Here is a 14,727-nt window from a genome sequence, read left to right as displayed (position 1 = left end):
AGGTCGGGTCGGGGGGAGGTAGATTGGGCCCGTCGGTGCCCGCCGCAGCGCTCGGCGAGCGTCACGTCAGAGGGAGGGGCGAGGACGGTCTCGCCAATGACAAGCTGGATTTCGTGGGGCGAAGGGTCGTGATTGGACATTGGCAGCGGGCTACCCGGGGCTCCTCTACCTGTTGCTAAGGCCGCCGCAGACCGGCTCTGCTGCGCGCGAGGAAGGGTCGTCTCGCGAGAGCTCAGCTCCCTTCTTGGCCAAGGCAGCCGCTGCGGCTCGAGGACAGTCATGGACGCTCACGAGGACTACGTTTGGCCGCGGGCAACCTCGGAGCTCATACTCCTCCCGGTCACGGGTCTGGAGTGCGTGGGGGATCGGCTGTTGGCGGGTGAGGTTTGGTGCGAGGCGCGCGCTAGCGAAGAAACCGGGCGCTCGCATGGGGCGGGACCATGAGAACAAAGGGATGCTCCCAAAGAGGAGGACGGGCGGCGGGATGAAGCCCGATCGAGCTGGGCGGGAGCCAGGAGATGGCGGGCTGGAGGCCCGGCCAGAGGAGCCCCAGAGACAAAAAAAACGATGTGGCTGTCGAGTTCCTTCACAATCTGCAGCTGACGTGGAAAGGGCGGTGGGGCCGCGGGAAAATGCGGGAAAAGCAGTGGTTTTGAAGGCGGGGCAGGGAGGGAGAGCGGTGTGTGGCCCCCGCCGGGAGCCGGGGGGTGGGAAGCCCCCTTCGGGTGGGCGGGTCCGGGGGGCGGTCTGTGGTGTGGCCTCTCGGGGGAAGGGCCTGGTAGGCGGGGCTGTGGGCTCCCAGGGGTGGGTGAGGCTTCTCCATGGTAGGTGGGGACGACGAAGAATAGGGTGGCGGGAAACCAGGGATGAGACCTTTCTGAGCGGGCCAGTGCTTGGGGAGGCAGACGCTGAGGCCCCTTCTGAGATGGTTGCATCCAGGAAATCCAGTGTTGATATCTCTTCGGGGAAGGTCAGGTCGAGAAGCATAGGCCAGCAAAAGCCTGGGACCTGAAGCCCCAGAGCCCTGGAAAGCATCGAGGCCCAGCGGGAAGCCGCTAGTGACTGATGGTGGTGCTGCTGTTTTTTAAGGGCCCTGAGGCAGGGCACTGGAGGTCAAGCCTTGAGTGAGCTGCTTCCTATCCTAGGGGGTGGTTTTGTGTGTGTGGAGGGGTGGCCCAGTTGTGATCTGGTGTGGGGGCTCTGGGAGCCGAAGGTTCCTACCAGGGGTTAGACTCCTAAGGCTCCTGCAGGAGGGGATAGGTAGGCAGAAACCCAAAGAATCACAAGAATGGACTAGGAGAAGAGAAGCAGTGAGTTCCTGGCAGAGGGTAAGCATGCCAAAGGCCTTGAGACTGAGAATTTGTTACTTTGGGAGAAAGAGAGAGTTCCTGTGAGGCTGAGCAGGGGTGGGGTCTGGGAGAAGAGGCTGGAGAAATGAGCTGAGGGCCAGACCATTTTATGCCTAGATCTGACTTTATGGTGGTGGAGAGAGGTCTCATGAAGGGTTTTAAGCAGGGAAATGACTTGGGAAATGCAGGTTAGAAAGCTCTCCAAGTGAATTCCCCTGCTCCTGTGACTTCCAAAGTGACTTTTATATTGCTACAACTCTCAAATTTCACCCATTTGTACCTACAGTCTCAATTTCCAGCCTTGTTTGCTTGTGGGTTCCAGGCCCAAGTGCACAGGTGCCTTCAAATGGAAATCCTCCTGCTGGGTGCTCCACCCGAGCAGGGAGAACAACAGCCACTCAGGTGCTCAAGCCCAAGCATCTTCCTCAGTGCCCAGGCGAACTCTGGTTGATTTTGACTTCATACTTGTGGCATCTGTCTGTTTCTTTACCTGTTGCCATCACTCGAGGCCATGCAACTTTGGCTCCCAGACCCCCTCAGCAGCATTCTCTCAGCCCATCCTTTGAGCCCTTTGTTTCGTATTCCAGCCGCACAACCTAGAGTTCTTGCTCACTTCAGGGCCATTAAACTTGATATCCCATCTGCCAAGAAAGGGTCACCCATCTCCCCCATTCCTACTCTTCCTCTGGTTGCCACTGCTTGTTGATTCCTCAGCCTAAATGTTACATGCTCAAGGTGGCCTACCGTGACACTTGCCAAGTTGCTTAGATGACACCGGGGTGTTTCTCAGTCTCGGCACTATTAACGTTTTGGCCCAGATCATTTTTTGTGTGAGGGGCTGTCTGTGACTTGCAGGACATTTAGCAGCATTCCTGGCTTCTATTCCAGTTAGCGTAACTCCCAGCTGTGACAACTAGAAATGTCTCCAGATACTGCCGAATGTCTTCTAGAGGGAAAATCACTGAAGATTTCCCTCTTTTATATTAAAGCAATCCCTATAGTTCTTTCCTGGAACTTAACAAAGTTATGACAATGTTGGTTACTTGGGTGATACTGTTTAGTGTCTGCCTGATGGCCAGGAGCCTGGGTCTGTGCTTGTCTTACTACTCCAGCATGTAGTTCCTTGTCTGGTTTATAATCGAGGCTCAATGCATGTCTAGTGAGCTTGAGACTGCAGGCTAAAAATAGCATGAGGGACTGTTAGTGTCATCTCAGGTTAACAGGTGATAGATATCTTGGACCAAAGTCACTGTGGTGGAAAGGATTTGAAAAGTCTCTAGAAAATGAGCACATGGAACTTGGCGACTGAGAACATGAGAAGATGTGGAAGTTTAGCGGGGTAAGCGGTGAGCTTCCTGGTTTGGGGCTGGGTAGGCCGCTAACCCAGCTGGTAACGGTCAGTGGAGCCATCAGTGGAGTGAGGAGCATTGAGAGAACTTGAAGGTGAGCTAGTAGAGTGAGAGGGGCCCGCAGGGCAGCCAGAAGGTAGCTGAGGGTCATGGGAGCCTTGGCTGCCAAAGTGGCGGCCGCCTGTCCTGGTTTTTCCTGTCACTGTTGAACACGGTCACATCTGAGCTGCAAGGAAGAAGCTCTTAGAAATCCACAGGGGTTCTGCTGTGGTCCCAAGGTGGGCAGATCACCTTTGGGGACAGCCTCTTCTCTGGGGGAAGGAGAGTGGGAAGACTGTGTGTAGAGGCAGATGCAGCTGGGGCTTTGGGACAAGGGCTTCTAGGGTTCCTGCTGCAAGCATCGGGTGTGGTGAGGAGGAGACGGCGTTTGAGGAAGCCAGGCTGAACTGAGTGTCGGGCGACTGGCAGGCGTCCGAAAGTCAGCACTGAGAAGTCCAGCTGACACTGAGGCCAAGGATTTTCCAGGGTTCGAGCCAGCGGGATTGTGTGTTTTAATGCATTCGCAGGCTATACTACATGCCCGATTTTTCCCTGCCCCCGTCTCTTCATGGCTTGGCAGAGTTGAGTGAGCGTTCTTTTTTTTTTTTTTTTTTTAAGATTTTATTTTATTTTATTCATTAGAGAGAGAGAAAGCATGAGCAGAAGAAGGAGGGGCAGAGAGAGAGAGGAACAAGCACGCTCCCTACTGAGCAGGGAGCCCAATGTGGGACTCGATCCCAGGACCCTGGGATCATGACCTGAGCCGAAGGCAGACGCTTTACAGACTGAGGCGCCCCGTTGAGTGAGGTTCTGATGTGGCGCTCTGCTTCTGCCTAGGTGAGGGGCCGGATATCCTGGTGTACAGCCTTGATTTTGGTGGCCATCTGCGGATGATGAAGCGCGTGCAGAACCTGCTTGGCCACTATCTTATCCATGGATTCCGGGTGCGACCAGAACCAAATGGAGACCTTGACTCGGAGGCTATGGTGGCTGTGTTTGGGAGCAAGGGACTCCGAATTGTGAAAGTTAGCTGGGGACAGGGCCGCTTCCGGGAGCTCTGGCGCTCTGGCCTGTGGAACATGACTGACTGGATCTGGGATGCACGTTGGCTTGAGGGCAACGTGGCCTTGGCCCTGGGCCATAACTCAGTAGTGCTGTACGACCCTGTGGTAGGGTGCATGCTGCAGGAGGTGCCCTGCACAGACAGGTGCACCCTCTCCTCAGCCTGTCTGATCGGAGATACCTGGAAGGAGCTGACCATAGTGGCAGGTGCGGTTTCCAATCAGCTCCTTGTCTGGTACCCAGCAGCCGCTTTAATAGACAATAAGCCGGTGGCCCCCGACCGACGAGTCAGTGGGCATGTGGGGGTCATCTTCAGCATGTCGTACCTGGAAAGCAAGGGCTTGTTGGCCACAGCTTCAGAAGACCGAAGTGTCCGCATCTGGAAGGTGGGTGACCTGCGGGTGCCTGGGGGTCGGGTACAGAATATTGGGCATTGCTTTGGGCACAGCGCCCGTGTGTGGCAGGTCAAGCTCCTAGAGAATTACCTTATCAGTGCAGGAGAGGACTGTGTCTGCTTGGTATGGAGCCATGAAGGTGAGATCCTTCAGGCCTTTCGGGGCCACCAGGGCCGTGGGATCCGGGCTATAGCTGCCCATGAGAGGCAGGCCTGGGTGGTCACCGGGGGTGATGACTCAGGCATCCGGCTGTGGCACCTGGTAGGGCGTGGGTACCCGGGTTCAGGGGTCTCAGCTCTCTGCTTCAAGTCCCGCAGCAGGCCAGGTACCCTCAAGGCTGTGACGCTGGCTGGCTCCTGGCGACTACTGGCAGTGACTGATACAGGGGCCCTGTATCTCTATGACCTTGAGGTCAAGTGCTGGGAGCAGCTGCTGGAGGACAAGCGCTTCCAGTCCTACTGCCTTCTGGAGGCAGCCCCTGGTCCTGAGGGTTTCGGACTTTGTGCCATGGCCAATGGGGAGGGTCGTGTCAAGGTTGTCCCCATCAACACTCCAACTGCAGCCGTGGACTTGACCCTGTTCCGTGGGAAAGTGCATAGCTTGAGCTGGGCCCTGCGTGGCTACGAGGAACTCCTGTTGCTGGCATCGGGCCCTGGCGGTGTAGTGGCTTGCCTGGAAATCTCAGCTGCGCCCTCTGGTAAGGCCATCTTTGTAAAGGAACGTTGCCGGTACCTGCTGCCTCCCAGCAAGCAGAGATGGCACACATGCAGTGCCTTCTTACCCCCTGGTGACTTCCTGGTGTGTGGGGACCGCCGGGGCTCTGTGTTGCTGTTTCCCTCTAGACCAGCTCTGCTCAAGGACCTTGGGGTTGGGGGCAAGGCCGGGGCTATCGCTGGAGCTCTTGGAGCAGGTAGTGGCAGTGAGGGGGGTGAGACTGCTTCTACTGAGTGGGGCCCTGTGTCCACCCTCCCTTCTCTGCATGGGAAGCAGGGTGTGACGTCCGTCACCTGCCACAGTGGCTACGTGTATACCACGGGGCGCGATGGCGCCTACTATCAGCTCTTTGTGCGAGGCGGCCAACTGCAGCCGGTCCTCAGGCAGAAGTCCTGTCGAGGCATGAACTGGGTGGCTGGGCTCCGCATGGTGGCTGATGGGAGTATGGTCATCCTGGGTTTCCATGCCAACGAGTTTGTGGTGTGGAGTCCCCGGTCACATGAAAAGCTGCACATCGTCAACTGTGGTGGAGGGCACCGCTCCTGGGCCTTCTCTGATACTGAGGCGGCTATGGCTTTTGCCTACCTCAAGGACGGGGACGTCATGCTCTACCGGGCTCTGGGTGGCTGCACCCGGCCACATGTGATTCTCCGCGAGAGCCTGCATGGCCGTGAGATCACTTGTGTGAAGCGTGTGGGCACCATCACTCTGGGGCCTGAATTTGAGGTGCCCAGCTTCATGCAGCCCGACCACGTGGAGCCGGGCAGCGAGGGGCCGGGCCTGACCGACATCGTGATCACGTGCAGCGAGGACACTACTGTCTGTGTCCTGGCACTCCCCACCGTCACCGGCTCGGCGCATGCACTTACGGCGGTGTGTAATCATATCTCCTCCGTGCGCGCCCTGGCCGTGTGGGGCATCGGTACCCCAGGTGGCCCTCAGGATCCTCGGCCAGGCCTGACTGCTCATGTGGTGTCTGCGGGGGGCCGGGCTGAGATGCACTGCTTCAGCATCATGGTCACCCCGGACCCCAGCACCCCAAGCCGCCTCGCTTGCCATGTCATGCATCTTTCGTCCCACCGGCTAGATGAGTACTGGGACCGGCAGCGCAATCGGCACCGAATGGTCAAGGTGGACCCAGAGACCAGGTGACGTGCATACCGTGAGGCGGAAACATGGGCTGGCCCCTTGCCACTGCTTCCAGGCTTCCCCTGACTGCTGGCCGGTGTTGTGTCTGCAGGTACATGTCCCTGGCTGTGTGTGAGTTCGACCGGCCTGGCCTTGGCCCCCTAGTGGCTGCAGCCTGCAGTGATGGAGCAGTGAGGTGAGAGCAGAGCGCCTTGGGCCCCGAGACCAGGGCTGGAAGTTTGTCCAGAATGGGTTCTGAGCTGGGCCCTCCCCCGCCCCCCCCCCCCAGGCTCTTCCTTTTGCAGGACTCGGGGCGGCGGTTGCAGCTCCTGGCTGAAAACTTCCACCACAAGCGGTGTGTCCTCAAGGTCCATTCCTTTACCCATGAGGCACCCAACCAGCGGCGGTGAGAGGGGCCGCCTGGGGGCCCCGCGTGGGCCGGGTGGGGGCTCCTGTTGCTTCCCATCTCCCTCATTGACCCAGCTGCCCTTTCCTGGCTCCCAGGAGGCTGTTCCTGTGCAGTGCAGCCACCGATGGCAACTTGGCCTTCTGGGATCTCACTACCGTGCTGGACCATGGCTCCGCTGCCCTGGAGCCTCCAGCAGACCCTGGGCTTCCCTACCGTGAGTAGCTAGTGTGCAGCCGGGGCTGTCCCTCCCCATCTTGCACTTCGCCTTCACCCAGGTGGTAGGCTGGGCCCTGACAACCATCTTCTTCCTCCAGGGCTGGGCGCCCCCTGCCTGACCCTCCAGGCTCACAGCTGTGGTGTCAACAGCCTGCATACCTTGCCCACACGTGAGGGCCATCTCGTGGCCAGTGGCAGTGAGGATGGTTCCCTCCATGTCTTTGTGCTGGCCGTGGAGGCACCGGAGCTGGAAGAGGCCATGGGGGGTGCTGAGTTGGTGCCCCAGTTGCATGTGCTAGAGGAATACTCCGTCCCCTGTGCACATGCTGCCCATGTGACAGGCCTCAAGATCCTAAGCCCAAGCCTCATGGTCTCAGCCTCCATCGACCAACGGCTGACCTTCTGGCGTCTGGGGCATGGTGAGCCCACCTTCATGAACAGTACCGTGTACCATGTCCCAGACGTGGCTGACATGGACTGCTGGCCTGTAAGCCCTGAGTTTGGCCACCGATGTGCTCTTGGGGGCCAGGGGCTTGAGGTTTACAATTGGTATGATTAAGGTGTCCCGCGGTGGCCGGCGTGCTGGGCATGGGACCTGCTCGCAGACAGGGTGGAACAGCAGCGGCCGTCTGTGCCCATGCCCAGTGTGCCTTGAGGAGGAGGCGGCAGCCGCGGGCTCCTGACTGCAGAGCAGGAGCAGGAGGTGAGAGTGCTGTTCGGGCCGACCCAGGCTATGCCCCACTACCTACCAACAGGACCAGGCTTTGTATGTAACAGAAGCAGTTTATTTTGGCTTCAGGTCTCTAACAGAATCTTTGTATCTTTTTTCCAGGTAATGACTTTGTAAACATTCCTAGATGTCGGGGTCTCTGTGGCCTTAGATGTGGTTCAGTGGAGGGAGACCCAGCGTGGCTAGGCCAGCGTGGAGCACTTCACGCACAGCCCGCAGAAGCTGGAGACGGGCAAACATTTGACCAAATAGGTGTGGTCGAGGCTCCTGGAGGAGAGAAGGGGCCTGCTGGTCTCTTCCTCTGCTTCCCTTGCACCCCTGCAAGCCCCCCGCCCCCTTTGCTGTGTACTTACCCCTAGGATGTGTACGCGGTTATAGTATGAGCTGAAATCCATGCTGAGCTGAACCAGGAACTTGCACATCTAGAGACAGAGACTGAGTCACTGGCTGGTCTCTTTGATCTCATGCCCAGCCCAGAATAAAGCAGCAAGCGTGCAGTATCTGTCCGGGCCTTCTCTGCCTCACCGTCTCGGTGCGCGCAGTCGCGTGGAGCCCCGGGGCCACGCACGCCAGGGCTGCGGTCTGGCTCAGCAGGTCTGGGAAGGGGAGCACGCCATTGAAGAGCAGCAGCCACTCACCCTGCAGGGGCGGGGCGGGGGTGGGGTAGGTGAAGGGCGCTGGGAGGGGAGGTCCCAATCTCCTGCAGGTGCCCGCTCCCCAGGAGGACACTCACCTCATCCTGCAGCAGTGAGAAATCGAGACTGCTCACAGGTGGAAAAGTGGGGTACAGACCTTGTTCCACGCTGTGCTGGTACCCCTCAAATAGCGTGGCAAGACGGGCACAGTTATACATGACGAAGGTGCCACTCTTGGTGCCCTTTGTGGAAACGCTGCCATCGCTCAGGGCCAGGAGGAGCTAGGGGGTTGGGGGGGCGCACAGTTGCAGCCGCGACCCAGCCTGTTCTCCAAGCCCTGATCCCATCGGCCCCCCGGGCTCACCTGACTCTGCGGAGCTGTGCTGAGCATTTCAAACTTGATGGTCGCCACGGAGAGGACGCTGAACACCTCTGTCCAGGCCGGGTCTGCGGGGGTTGAGCGGGTCAGTCTGGGTGGGCAGGGAAGCAGGTGAGCCGCCCCTCCCGCGGAGCGCAGCCCGGCTCCCCAGGCGCACCTCGGGCTAGCTCCCTGCCGTGCTTCAGGGCCGACGCCTTGCACACCTGGGCGTGCCGGAGCCTGCGTGTGGAGAAGGGTGAGCCAAGGGCCTGCAGTGGGGGTGGGGGGGGTTGGCGGTGAGACCCCCCCCTCCCCCCCCGCCTCAACTACCCTGACTCCGTGGCCTCCTTTCCAGCCTCACTCACTCGTAGTACTCGGGGGCAGTCAGGGCACCGGGTGCACCAGCTACTTTCACTGGGCCGCAGACCAGGTGCCTCTGTCAGGAAGAGAGCAGGCGCTTAGCCCAGCTGGCGGTACGTCCAGCGATGAATCCCTGGAAGGACCTAAACCTGGTGCCTGGACTCCTCCAGCCTTTTGCCACCAGGCTTTGTGCCTCCCTCTCAAGCCCACCCCTCAGCGCACAGTCCCCAACTTTCCCAAGCTATCATTCTTTGGTGTTCCTTGGGCTGTGCCTCCAGACCCCACCCTCTCCCAGGCCGCTACCCCTGCTGCAAACGCCCATTCACCAAGCCTAACCTCTTTCTCAAGGTCAAGTATCACCTATGGACTCATCAGCTAACATGGGTTTTCAGGGGCCCTCAGGTTGGTGGGGGCGAGGGGGCGCTCCGCCATCACCAGCCTACCTGTGTGAGCGGAGCCTGCGCATCCAGCTTCCACCAGAGCAAGTCCAACTTTTGTTGCTGGAACTCCTCCTCACAGCTCACCACGTGTACAACCATGCAGCCGCCTTCATCAGCATCTGGGGCCGCTGCCTAAAGGGTAGGAGGACGGTCACTGGGCGGACACAGGACACGGCTTGCCAGAGGCCTACGGGGTTGGGGGGGCCTGTCACTAACCAGGCCTGGAGGGCCGTCCCCAGGTCCGTGGCGGACAGCCTCCTGCAGCTCGGCCAGCACGCACAGCAGATCCTCAGTCACTGCAGAGAACACAGGGGTGTTGAGGCCAGCCAGGAGCGCAGGGTCCCCACCTTCTCTCCGGCCCTGCAGGGCTCCAGCTCCTACCCAGACACTTGTCCAGGTTGGGGTCATAGCCGGCTGCGCGTCCCCGTTCTTGCATCACCTCCTTCAGGCACACTGTGCCCAGGACGCCAGGGGGCAGGGCTCCCCCGTCCGGGGCAGGGCTAAGCTCTGCAAGCGCGAGGCTCCTCAGGGCTTCGGTGGCGGCTCTCTCGGAGGCAGCGGGCCAGTCCACGCGTAGTTGCTGCAGGAAGGTCGGCATGTGCGGGTCCCGTACGGCGGGCACCAGCCGCACACTCGCCCTGGGAAGCGAGGGCGGCCGTCTCAGCCCGAGCACCCGCCGCAAGCTTCCCCTCCTTCCCACCCGCAGCGGCTCTAGGCCCAGCTCGCCAGCCCGGCCTTTCTGGCCCCGCGGCGCGCTCACCCATGAGCGCGCAGAGCTCGCGCCAAATGATCGGCCACGAGCACGGCGCGCAGCTGGCTCAAGCGGAGCGCGCCAGGAGCCCCGCGCAGCGCCGGGCAGTGCAGGAGGACGCGCGGGCCGGGCGCGGCGGGCGCGGCGGGCGCGGCATACGCGGCCACGGCGCCGAGCACGCGCTCGAAGACGGCGGGCCGCTGCAGCTGGAGTGCCAGACCCGCGGGCGTCGGCGCGCAGCGCAGCACCGGGGCCACGCCGGGGCCTTGCAGGCCGGCGACTGCACGGACCACACGCTCGGGCACCTGCGGGAGGAAGGGCGGTCAGCGGGCTGCGGCGCTGCCCCTGGCCGCACATCCCCGCCCGGCTGGCGCCCACCTGTTCGTCCCCGAAGCGCGCCTGCAGTGCGGGCCGCGGCGCCAGGAAGTCTCGGGCGCGCAGGTGGCGGGCGCGCGTCTCTTTGAACCACACGGGGTCGCCAGACCCCAGGGCCGTGTTGAGGGCCCCTAGCGTCTCCCTGACCCCCAGGCGCCCCGTCGCCATGGCGACCGGAAGGAGCCAGCGGAACCGGAAGCAAAGCGTCAGGAGGTCGAGCTTCCGGGAGGGCCGACTGGCCGGGGCGTGTATCCGGTGGCGTCCCTGAGCCGACAGGTGCGCCGGAGGGAACCGTGGCGGCCGCTCTCGACCTTCGGTCCCAGCACTCCCTCCGCGTGGCCCGCCTGCCCTGCTCGGCCCCGGCATCGCGAGGTCCGCCTTCGGCCTAGAGTTCCGTCGTCGTCACCGGCATTAGCAACCAGGGAAATGATCCTCGCTACCGGGTGGGGCCCAGACCCGACTGTTTCTCTCATCGAAATCTTACCTATTTGTGATAACGTTTCATTCCCCCCATTTGACACTTGATCAAACGTCAAAAGTTCCAAATGAATTGTCAGCGGAATAGGGCAGCTAACCATTTTCAGGACCTCCTAAAAAAAAAAAATCTAATTTTTGAAAGAATCTGTTCTGCGGCTTCAGGTTATTTACAGCCCTTTCCTCCTTTGCTATTTGGGTCGTCTTTACTCCCGATAAATGCGTACTCTGGTAGAATTTCTTCTCTTGATTTTTGAGAAATTAGAACCATCACGATACTTTCCAGAATTATCAGTTTTTAATGCTTTTAACCTTGTGTACATTATCAGGGATACTCTGGCCTTCTGGTTTAGGCAACGAGCCATTGTAGGCAAAATAATGTGACCATGAGAAGACCCAGCTAAAGGACTGCTCTCAGTTGGGAGCATCCCACTCCACTACAGAGAGCTCTTTCCTCTGTCCCATGAGGACTCCGGAATGTTTTCATTTCAGTGTAAGTTAAATCCCCTTTTTCTCTATTTTCCTTAATGGAGATTGAACCCGACACAGCACAGAGTGCAGGAAACCCATAATTACTGCTCTGGAGCAGTGAGAGTGCCCAGAGTTCAGAAAGGAGGGGATCCTAGGGGCAGAAAGTTTGGCAAGACCCCTTTTTGGGCCAGGGCTGCAAGGCCCTGCTGGGATCGCCGAAAGAGCACTGGGCGGACACGACATTCCCGATGGCTTCTTGGGTGCCCACTCAACGGGAGTGATCGTGTCATTCCAAAGCGCTTTCCATTCCGCAGTCGCATGACCCAGGGGCAGAGCTGCTAACAGGCTGGAGGCTGGAGGCCAAGCCGGGGACTTCAGCTACTCTCGGTACACGAAGACGGTTGGGGTGGGTTTTCCCCAGGAAGTGAAAGACTATCTATAGCGAGCTGCGGGCTGGTGTGGCCCCGCCCTGTGGGACTCACCGCCATTGCAGTCCTGTCCAAAGGCCCTAGGACCCACCTCCCTTGTCAGTGCTACTCCAGGTTCAAGAGATAACCACAACCCTGGCTCTCCGACCACCATCTCCAGCCTGAGGGCGCACCTGAGGCAGGGGCGGAGACTAGAGCGACCCAAATAAAGTATGTCTGGGGTCAGGGGTTGGCCCACCCCATCTAGGCCAGGACGCTGCTCTGGCAGGAGAGCAGGGAACGAAATCCAAGCGCAGCTGGAATGCTCTGGAGACAACAGCTGCTTTTGGGATTCCGTTGCCCGCTGTCCAGCCGTGGGCGGGGGAGGGGGGGACTAACCCCGGGAGGGTGGTGGTCCCTTGCCCTGGGGCCAGATCAGGACCCCCATTCCCAGTACCAGAAGACGGACCTAGAAGTGGGCGGTAAAGCCGAGTGTAGTGGGAACGAGGCGCTCACCTGGGCCCCAAAACAATAGGAAGATTGGTAGGGGCCTCCCTTAGGACCGGTCCCGATCCGGATTAGATCCGCAGGGTAGGATTACTCCTGTTGGTACCATGAAACCAGGCCACCGGTGCGGTGACGGTGGCGGGACGGGCTTCGGGATCGGCTAAAAGAGGAGCTCGCCCGTCGGGCCGGAGAGGAAGTAAACCCGCGCACCCGCCTCGGGGACACCCCCCGCACCCGGGGCCCTTTGTCCCGTGACTCTGCCCGCGCCCGGAGCGCTGGGGGGGGCGGGGAGGGCCCAATGGCGGCGACGGGACCCCCAGGAATCCATTGCGAACGTCCCCCGCTGTGCCGAACCTCCCTCCCGCCCGGCCCCGTGGGTAGCAGACGCGTCAACGTTCCCTTGAGGCCACGACACCGTGGGGGCGCGGAGATGCCCGAAACCCGCGCGGGCGCCGGCGACTCTCGCGCCAGTAGGCCCTCTGATTCGGCTCAAGACGGGGGGTCGGGGAATTCTCGGGCCGCGAGCAGAGTGAGCGACGACAGGGCGATGCTCCAGCCGCTGTCTAGTTCAATATCCGGTCCCGTTCGGCCCGGTCGATCCCCCCCGAACAGCTACAATCGCCCTACCACGGCGTCCCCTTCCGCTTGCTCGGGCCGCAGACTCGGAGCCATTTTAAGGAGAAACCAATCAGCCACGCCCCCTCGCGCTCCCGAGAAGCCAATCCACGCGCAGCCACGCCCCGGGAGACGCGCGGCGGCGACGCCAACGGTCGCGCGGGTGACGGTTGAGGGAGGGGCGTGATTCGCGGGAGAGCAAGGGAAACCTAAGCCGGCCGCCCCGCCCTGGGAACCCGACGCCCCAAAGCCTGGGATTAGGGGCTTGGAGGCTGGCCCCACGCCCTGGCCAGGTGTGTGGGACTCGACCAGGTGCGCGGCCGCCCTGCCCCAGGCCCCGGGAGCCCTACGTAATGGCTGAGAGCCGGGGACCCGGCTGCGGCGGGGGCCCAGGCAGCGCTCTGAGGCCGGCCACGCCACCAGGTGTCTGACTCCCCCAGGACGGTCTGCGGGGGCCCGGGGCGGGGCGGGTGGCAGGTGCAGACACCGGAGCCGCGCTGGGGGACGGGTCCTCCTGGGACAATTGGCATCGGCCAGCTCCCTCAAAATCCCGCGCTGGGGCGGCCGACCTGCGCCGTGCCCTCCGGGACGCAGGGGGCGCTGTCGGCGCGCTGCGGTGGGCTCCACCACGACCCCGCTGACCCAGCGCCGGCCTCCCTGCTCACCGGTCCGACATGGTCGCCACGTTCGTGCTTCGCGGCCTGTGCCGAGCGCGGGCAGTGCTCCGCTGTTCCCCTGCCGAGCTGCTGAGGTGAGCCCGGGCCCAGCGTCCCTGATTCTCCCGCCCTGCTCCTCCTGACCCCCTAGACCCTGAGCACACCCCTCCGCAGGGCCCCACGGCGAGGGCATCGGCTCACTCCGGCGGACGACGAGCTGTATCAGCGGACGCGCATCTCCCTGCTGCAGCGCGACTCCCCGCAGTCCATGTATATCGACAGCTACAGCAGCCGCGGCTTCACGGTCAACGGAAATCGCGTGCTTGGGCCCTGCGCGCTGCTCCCGCACTCCGTGGTGCAGTGGAACGTGAGCACTGAGGCAGCAGAGGGCCAGAGTCCCAGGCCTGCCCCCTGATTCTGTCCCTGGCCAACTTGGGCTTTTCCGTTGCCCGTTAGTGGTGCAGGTAAGGGCGCTGTGGGGAAAACTGCGCGAACTTGTTTAACCTGCCTCCTCCCAACACAGGTAGGAACTCACCGGGACATCACCGAAGAAAGCTTCTCCCTCTTCTGGTTGCTGGAGCCCCAGATAGGTACTGGAGAAGGGGAGGGCTGCGGTGCTTCCAGGCCTAGAAAGCCAAAAGCCACCCCGCCCCAGCCTCCCCACAGAACTGCCTGCTGCAGGCTAGCCCTGGCCATCTTTCCCTAGAGATTGTTGTGGTGGGCACCGGAGACCGGACTGAACGGCTGCAGCCCCAGGTGCTGCAAGCCCTGCGGCAGCGGGGCATCGCCGTGGAAGTGCAGGACACGGTAAGCCCTGCGCTTCGGGAGTGCGGAGCAGGGCCCAGGCCTAGCCCTCGCCACGCTGACGCAGGCTTTCTCTTTGCAGCCCAATGCCTGTGCCACTTTCAACTTCCTGTGTCATGAAGGCCGAGGAACAGGAGCTGCTCTTATCCCTCCACCCGGAGGGACTGTGCTCACAAGCTGCAGAACGAACCACCAGGAACTGACCTAACCTGTCCAGGAAGACCCTGGCACTTTTTGCAGAGTGCAGGGGTTTCCAGCGCTTTCATTAGCCCTTCCCCTTTGGCACTGTAATACTTGTCTTTCTTGCCAGCAAATTAATAATTTAATCCACCTTTCCCATTTTGTACTAGTTGTGTTGCTAGCAAGGAAGAGCTGCTGGCTCAGTGGGCTCTTGTGTGTGTGTGGGGGGGGAGAAGTTGTGTGAAACTAGAGGATCTCCTTTTTATTTAGACTACATAGCTTCTCAGAGGCTGGAGGCGGTAT

The 14,727-nt window shown here is 61.0% G+C and overlaps 3 protein-coding genes across 7 annotated transcripts; 2 read left to right on the top strand and 1 right to left on the bottom strand.

Moving 5' to 3' along the window:
- The first annotated feature begins 193 nt into the window (after positions 1-193).
- WDR6 (WD repeat domain 6) lies at positions 194-7,891 on the top strand. 2 transcript variants are annotated; one of them, XM_028124295.2, is made up of 7 exons: positions 194-379; positions 3,575-6,056; positions 6,149-6,232; positions 6,326-6,442; positions 6,541-6,659; positions 6,760-7,364; positions 7,494-7,891. In XM_028124295.2, the coding sequence occupies exons 1-6, from the start codon at positions 280-282 to the stop codon at positions 7,218-7,220; spliced, it is 3,363 nt and encodes a 1,120-aa protein (XP_027980096.1). In that variant the 5' UTR covers positions 194-279; the 3' UTR covers positions 7,221-7,364; positions 7,494-7,891. The 2 variants fall into 2 exon arrangements, with proteins under 2 accessions (XP_027980096.1, XP_087884600.1); XM_088028474.1 differs by having other exon boundaries at positions 194-384; positions 3,580-6,056.
- Positions 7,425-12,380, bottom strand: DALRD3 (DALR anticodon binding domain containing 3). 4 transcript variants are annotated; one of them, XM_088028479.1, is made up of 12 exons: positions 12,179-12,378; positions 10,314-10,900; positions 9,945-10,240; positions 9,566-9,822; positions 9,401-9,480; positions 9,188-9,316; positions 8,750-8,820; positions 8,563-8,624; positions 8,391-8,473; positions 8,125-8,307; positions 7,917-8,030; positions 7,425-7,813 (listed from the first exon to the last, which is right to left on the bottom strand). In XM_088028479.1, exons 2-12 carry the CDS (start codon positions 10,674-10,676, stop codon positions 7,574-7,576), a joined length of 1,878 nt encoding a protein of 625 aa, XP_087884605.1. In that variant the 5' UTR covers positions 10,677-10,900; positions 12,179-12,378; the 3' UTR covers positions 7,425-7,573. The 4 variants fall into 4 exon arrangements, with proteins under 4 accessions (XP_087884605.1, XP_027980097.2, XP_087884607.1 ...); XM_028124296.2 differs by lacking the exon at positions 12,179-12,378 and having other exon boundaries at positions 7,425-7,658; positions 7,745-7,813; positions 10,314-10,518; XM_088028481.1 differs by lacking the exon at positions 8,750-8,820 and having other exon boundaries at positions 8,563-8,653; positions 12,179-12,380.
- Positions 12,381-12,565: 185 nt separating this feature from the next.
- On the top strand, positions 12,566-14,579 carry NDUFAF3 (NADH:ubiquinone oxidoreductase complex assembly factor 3). Its single transcript, XM_028124300.2, has 5 exons — positions 12,566-13,535; positions 13,615-13,807; positions 13,964-14,030; positions 14,147-14,247; positions 14,327-14,579. Exons 1-5 carry the CDS (start codon positions 13,459-13,461, stop codon positions 14,450-14,452), a joined length of 564 nt encoding a protein of 187 aa, XP_027980101.1. The 5' UTR covers positions 12,566-13,458; the 3' UTR covers positions 14,453-14,579.
- Positions 14,580-14,727: the final 148 nt, after the last annotated feature.

This window comes from Eumetopias jubatus, unplaced genomic scaffold, assembly GCF_037043125.1.
Source record: "Eumetopias jubatus isolate StellerSeaLion01/CBP00866 unplaced genomic scaffold, mEumJub1_p1.0 scaffold_1, whole genome shotgun sequence".
NCBI classification, from domain to species: Eukaryota; Metazoa; Chordata; class Mammalia; order Carnivora; family Otariidae; genus Eumetopias; species Eumetopias jubatus.
Note: the sequence above shows the minus strand (reverse complement) of the source record. Positions and strands in the feature narration are given on the sequence as shown.